This window comes from Cynocephalus volans, chromosome 11 (assembly GCF_027409185.1).
Source record: "Cynocephalus volans isolate mCynVol1 chromosome 11, mCynVol1.pri, whole genome shotgun sequence".
Lineage (NCBI taxonomy): Eukaryota > Metazoa > Chordata > Mammalia > Dermoptera > Cynocephalidae > Cynocephalus > Cynocephalus volans.
Genome location: NC_084470.1, coordinates 99,216,015 through 99,222,531, shown reverse-complemented (window position 1 = coordinate 99,222,531; position 6,517 = coordinate 99,216,015). Strand labels below are relative to the sequence as shown.

General features: G+C 54.0%; 1 protein-coding gene across 1 annotated transcript; it reads left to right on the top strand.

Moving 5' to 3' along the window:
- Nucleotides 1-4,934: 4,934 nt before the first annotated feature.
- Nucleotides 4,935-5,675, top strand: LOC134390156 (proline-rich protein 23E-like). The gene has a single exon (XM_063113431.1). The coding sequence runs from the start codon at nt 4,935-4,937 to the stop codon at nt 5,673-5,675; it is 741 nt and encodes a 246-aa protein (XP_062969501.1).
- The last annotated feature ends 842 nt before the right edge of the window (nt 5,676-6,517 follow it).

The following is a 6,517-nucleotide window of genomic DNA, read 5'->3' as shown; positions in this document are numbered from 1 at the left end:
ATTGGAAATCGCTGTCCTTTTGTTTTATATAAACCCTTGAAATCCTAAAGCAGGGAGACAGTTGCAGTCTGTCTCCTCACATGTCTGATGATAAACTTCCTGCCTTGCACCAACATTTGGGTCCGACGAGTCTTTTGTTTCTGAGCAGAGGGCAGAGGGACCTGGACATTAGTAACAATATGAGTGAATAATTAAAAAATGGTGCTAAGAATCTTATTTCCATAGACGAAGAATATAGCTATTGATCTATTAATTTAAGGTAAGCACACAGCAATGGAGTGAAGTTATTTATTGAAAGATAAATACCGACAGTAATACCAACAACTCAACAAGAAGCATGTATGGTAATTTAGGTGGTCTCAGACAAAATATAATTCAAGTCAAAACCATTCTGAAGAATTAAATGCATCAGTCAAGGTTCCATGTGAAACCTTCCAATGATTAATTGAAGAACGTTTAAAGTTTAATGAATGAGCTATTTTCAGAGACCTCCTCTGGGGACTGCAGACGGTGAGAAGTCAGGACCGTTTCTGGTCCAGAGGGCAGGGAAGGGGATGCCACTGCGTCTGGAGTGGGGCAGGCCCGGGATGGCAGTGACTGCTGCTGAGTGTGGCAATTGGTTGTGTGTTGTGTACACTTCACTGTGTTCACTTTGGGGCTTCTTGCGACCTTTTGGAACTAACATTAACTTCACAAAAAGATGCAGCCCCGCTTGTTAAGCAATTAGATAATCTGGGTCCTACTGACTGCATTAAGTAAGGCAGGTCCTCCAGGGTGACGTGCAGATGAAATGAGGTAACACGTGGGACGTGCTCAGAGTGGGGCAGCACAGAGAGGGCTCTCCTCACATGTTAGGAACGGCAGGGTTATGCGTATGCACTCTGCAACTGTACCCAGCAGAGCATGTGAACCCCTCTCTGCAGGGGTGGCCCAGTTGTGCAAGCTGCAGTCCAGGCCAGCACTGGGCCAGCCGAGTGCACCTTTGTGCCCGCTGCTCCCAATTCAGACTCTGCAGTGGCTCCTGTTACGCCATCCTGGAAGGCGCAGCTGTCCGTCCACCTGGAGGATCCAGATCTGTTGCCCCAGGCATCGGCTCTGTTCCAGCCTCCCTGGCCTCCCCGCTGGGGCTGCACCCTGACCCCTCTGCAGCAGCTGCCCTCCCTGACATGGCTGAGGCTGCATGCTACCACCTCCAGGAGCCCTCCCTGATTCCTCTCACCCTAAGGAGGCCATTCCACACCCTACTAACACCTGTACCCACTCTGGCCTGCACCTTAGTGCAATTTAGTTACACCTTAGTTCCTGGGATAAGCAGATGGCTCAATCAACCCAATCACTATTTACAGGCTCCGGTTGATTGAGTCATGGGGACTCATTTGCCTGGACCTCCTGGAGCCCAAGCTCCACCCTGAGATGGGCGAGTGCCTATAAAAGCCACCTGGTAGCAGGTCCACCATCAGAAACCAGTGGTGGCCGCCTGCCATGTCCTGACCCAGGACGCCGGGGCATCCAGGGGCATGAGGGGCCTGATTTGGGGCTGCAGCAACACCTTGGGAACCCCAAGACTTCTTAGGAGAGCATTTCAACTACTGCTGCCAAAGCCTAGAGCATTCCAGGGACCTGCTGGAAGGAAACATTCTAGGAAAGCCAAGTGTGTAAGTCGTAATAAAGAACAAATTTAGCTTGATGGGCTGGGCTGGGGGTCCTGATCGTGTGGAGTGCGGGAGGGCTCATCTCAGCTGGTGAGGGTCTGCTGGCCCCTCAGCTGCTCTGACAGCCCCCTTCCACCCCGCACCGCACGCTGCCACTGTTCTCTCTCTTCCTCCATCCACCCCTTCCCCTGTTTCCTCAGCAGTTCAGCACGCCTAGACGTTTCCTCCCTGCACCCCACCCCGCTGCCGCCATGAGACCTCTCCCCCCGTCCCCCTCAGCCGCAGGCTCAGCCCTCCTGCAAAGAGCCAGGCCCTCCCTCCATCCCCCCAGAGATCTGGGCCTCAGATGTGGGCAGAGTCCCAGGCCCACCCCAGGGTCCCAGAAGAAGGCAACTGAAGCCCACCTGGACGCTCCGCAGCCAGTGCATCCTGACAGCCTCTGCCACGTCGAACTGCCAAACAGTGAACAGTTTATGCCCCTCCAACAAGAAGTCAGAGTGTGCTTTCTCCTCACCCTTTGGAGTGTCAGTATACGGTTTTATTCTTTAACAAATTCATTGTAAAAATCAAAGTTCCACTTTTTAAAAAAAACTTTGATTTTTTAAAACACACGAGTGAAGTGGAAAGTTTTAACATGGTGACCGACGGTAAATTTCCGTGACTTTCTCGCAGTCACCCTTTGCCCACCTTTGTTGGTGAGTTCTTTATTTTCTCACTGTTGATTACTGAGTATTTTCTATGTTAGAAATATTATTAGCTCTTGTCTGATCTATGTTGGAGATATCCGCCCCCCCATTCTGTGATTTGTCTCTTGATTTTGAACATGAAAATTTTTTATTTTTATTTTTTTAATGTTTAAACAGCCAATCCCATCTATCTAGACTTTCCAGATATCTGACACAAATGACTGCCGAGCTGTCTTACCTTGGTGTTGCGCACAAATGGCTGTCTCCGTCACATTACTTACGTTTTTGAGAAACCGCCTAGGAATTATTGCTCACTAATTCTATAGCAGGCGCTCTGAACTTGCAAGGGGTGCGATTTATAGTCTACAAGTTCATGCGTATAAAATTGCATATTTTCTTGGAACTGAACTTATTTTCCAGCTAGAACCTGCCTTTGGGCAGCTGGGGACAAGGACTCCTCCTCAGTACCAGGTAACCTCGGGCACTTCAGAGTTTCTCAATGTGTTCAGGTTTGCTCGTGTCCCTTTTCCAGGAGTTGATCCTGCAGCCCTGGCACCGGGTGACAGTGGTGTCTTTGCCTCAAGGCTCTGGGTGGGCCAGTCGGTGAGCTGGTCCCCATCTGTCCTGCTGGTGTCGAGACTGGGCCCTCCTCCCACCAGTCATCAGTTTCTGCTCCTGCTGGCATCGATGAATCACCAACCTCTCACTTGTCTCTGGCAGTCACACTGTGTCCTTTACAACCCTAAAGAAGACACTCTCTGGGGCTGCTGGCCTCTGCCCTGCCCCAGGTCCCCGCCACCCCATTGGTGGTCAGGAGCTGGGTTTCTTCTTCAGCCACCCGGGCTCTCTGCCCTGACCCTTCCCAAGGCTTGCAACTCAGACATCTGCTTTCCAGGACCCCAGCCGTGGTAGACAGCACTGGGCTTCCCTCCCCTTAAGTCTGTCCTGAGGCCTGTGTGGCCGGGAGGTGGGGACAGTGGTCAGATGTCAAGTTTCCCAGTGACTCTGCTTTCTGCCCAGGTGGAGGAGAGAAGGTATGCATTGGACCACACTCGGCCCACCCAGACCAAACTCAGCCTTGTCCCCTGAACCTCCTAGTCCCTGTCCCAGGGAATGGCTCCTTGGTCCCCCCTCGAGTTCATCATCCTGGAACTCTCTTTGTCTCCCCCTGCATCCGTCAGCCCCTGCTCTGTCCTGCTGCTCCTGAGCCTGTGCTCTGCGTCTTGCTTGGCTGCCCCCCTCCCTCTGGCTGCCGCTGGCTGCTGGCCTGGGCACCGCCAGCCTCAGTCACTGCCACTCCGACAGCTTCTTGTCCTCCCCAGGCTGGCACTGCTCCTGTCTGCGTCCACCCTCTGATTTAAGAGGCTCCTGAAACACACGGCTGGTTGACTGGCATCTCCGTCTCTGGATCTCAGAGGCTGCCTGCTGTCCTCGGTCCTGTATAAGCACCTCCGTGATCTGACTGCGCCTCCCCCACCCCCAGCAAGCCTCTCCCTGCCCCCTCTCGTGCTCTGGACTGCGTCAGCGAAGCATGAGGACACGTCATTCTTACGTCCTCTGCTCAGCCTCCCCCAGGCTCTACTGGAAGGACACTGGGGACACCAGGCTGGCTCCTTTCTCATCCTGGGTCGCTTTGTTTAACTGGCTAGGGTCAGGGGCTGTTGCAGTCAGCTGTGCCTCAGCCTACCTTTCCACGCTGCTGCCCCCGGCCCTCAGAGGTCCTGACCGCACCGTCCCTGCTTATGGCACAATCTTGTGCAGGATCCGCCACTCGAGATGGTTAAAGCATGTTCTGGGCTCCAGTTTTTATATAAGAAACTCTCTAAATGCCAAGGAAAATCCTCTGGGGACCCTTGTTGTGGGGATGAGTGGCTGTTACTCCCTGATGTGTCTTCTCCTGGCCGCTGGGCCTCTTGGACATCTCTTCTCTTCCTTTATCCCACATCCTCACTGTGCCAATGTGGCTGCTGGTTATGCCATTCAGAACATTCCAGAACATTCTGGGAGAAAGCTGGGAAGCAGTCTCATGTGCACAGACTCTGCAGTTTGGGGGAGCATACCCGTCAGGATGGGACACTTCAGGAAAGCTCTTCTCTCGGCAGACCCCGCTTAGGGAGCTTACTGGGAACTTCTGACTTTGCGGTCCCTCTAGCCCTCATGTTGGGGTCTTTGCTTGATCTTTTAATTCTCATTCCCTAGCAGGTCTCCAGCAGGCCTGGCTGTCAGGATTCTCACATCTTTGTTCTCTGTGACCTGCACAGAGTGAGGCTGTGAGGAACTGAACTCAGAACTTCTGTTTTGACGTCCTGAGAAATGCCTGTGGAGCTGTGCACACCTCTCACCGCACAGGCCACAGCCGCTACCTTCCTGAAGCCCCTCCCCTCCTCTCTTGAGATACTTTGACCTGGGATCTTCCATGACCTCACCTCCAGCGTGTACTCTCCTGCAGTCCCCTCTTCAATGACCACGTCTCCCTGCCTTCTAAACCTCTCTCTGCCCACCCCACAGACACCAAGGAGCTGCCATGTGGCATCACCTGCCGTGGGGACCACGCTTGCCAGCATAGCCAGGCTTTGAGGAGTCGTTCTCATCAAAGATGGGCACTGATGCATCCCGGGAACAGGCCTCACAGAAGATCATGCCCTGTGACTCCCAGCCCTCGAGGGAAGCCAGCGTGCCCATAGCTGCCCCAGCCCCCTGGGTGGCCGTGGGCTCTTCCTATGGCTCCTGCACCTGCCAGGGGGCCCAGCCTGTAACTGACCCAACCTGCTGGCCCAACACACGGACTGCTTGTGTCTTCCACCCTTGGATGGGGTTCCCACCACATGCCTGCCCAGCCCCTTGGGCCTACATGTGGGTGCCCTTCGGTGGGTACCTCTGGATGGGCTGTCCACTGCCAGCTGCCTCGGTGCCTTCTTTTTGGCCAATGGGCTCCTCCAGCTTTGACCCCCACATGGGCAGCCAGCACCCGGCCGCCTGGGCCTCCAGCGTCTTTCCTTTCCCCATGGGCCCCCCACCCCCATACCCTTCGGTCCCTCCCACTCTGGGCAGGGATGCCTCTGGCCGGTGTCCCCAGCTGGGAAGCCAGACTCCAGCCAACCCAGCCTTCAGGGCTACAGTGCAGAAGCCATGCAGAGGAGCTCCCCACGTGCAGAGGCACAAGGCCCCTCCTTTAGAATGGGCCTCCAGGTTCAGTATTTGGGCACCTCTGCCACCCTGCAGCTCAGAACTCCGCCCTCTGCCCCCTTCCCCCATCGAAGACCCTCAGCCGGACCCCCGCCACCCCCTCAAACCCCGGCCACCCTGCAGGGCCCGCCGCCGCCTCTTTGAGAGCTAGTCAGTCCCCCCATGACCCACTAACGTCAGCCGTGTGTCACATGGAGCCCAGAGCCATGGTCTCAGCCTGGAGTCTTACGATTGAACATCTAAGTTTTCAAAGGGTCTCAGGTGTGAGTGGTTTGCTGTCCTGCAGCACACAGCGCACTGCACCCGCCCAGCAGGCCTCTACTTGGTTTTTCTTTTCCTCTTCCCTTGTTCTTTCTGCCTTCAGCCCTGACACTGGCTCCTTTCCCTCCCCAGCCCCTGTCCTGGGATGGCTCTAGAAGGTTTGCTGTGGGTCCTCACACACACACGCATTCAACCTCATAAAATGAGTCTGTGTGCTCATGTTTTTAAATCACATAGGTGTCATGCTGTAAAAGCTCAGTCTCTTTGCTCTTTATTGATCAAGTCATGTTTGAGGTCAAGCTCCTCCGTTAGAGGCCACTCCAGGCTCAGCACTGGGCACCTGTGCCTCCCACAGCCCCGAACTCTGCCCTCAGCCTTTGCCCTCAGCGAGGATCCTTGCTGGACCCCGCTGCCCTTGGCCAGCCTGCTGGGCCTGCCACTGTCTGCCCAGAGAGTTTGGAAACACCTTTACTTGAATATACGGAGTTGAGTGACACTGACTCCTCAATTGGTTGCACCCATGCCCTTTAGTCCTGGCAGGGTTTGTTCTTTTAACTCCTCGTACCGTCTCCAACCCTCTGGCAGCCAATGGAGGTAACACATACGTTCTTGTCGGACACATCACAGCAATTTATGTGTATTTTTAAAAATTTAAATAAATGATGTCTGTATGTCATATTTTTTTCTTATTTTTCATTCATCAATATATTTTAAGACCTCATCTATATATAT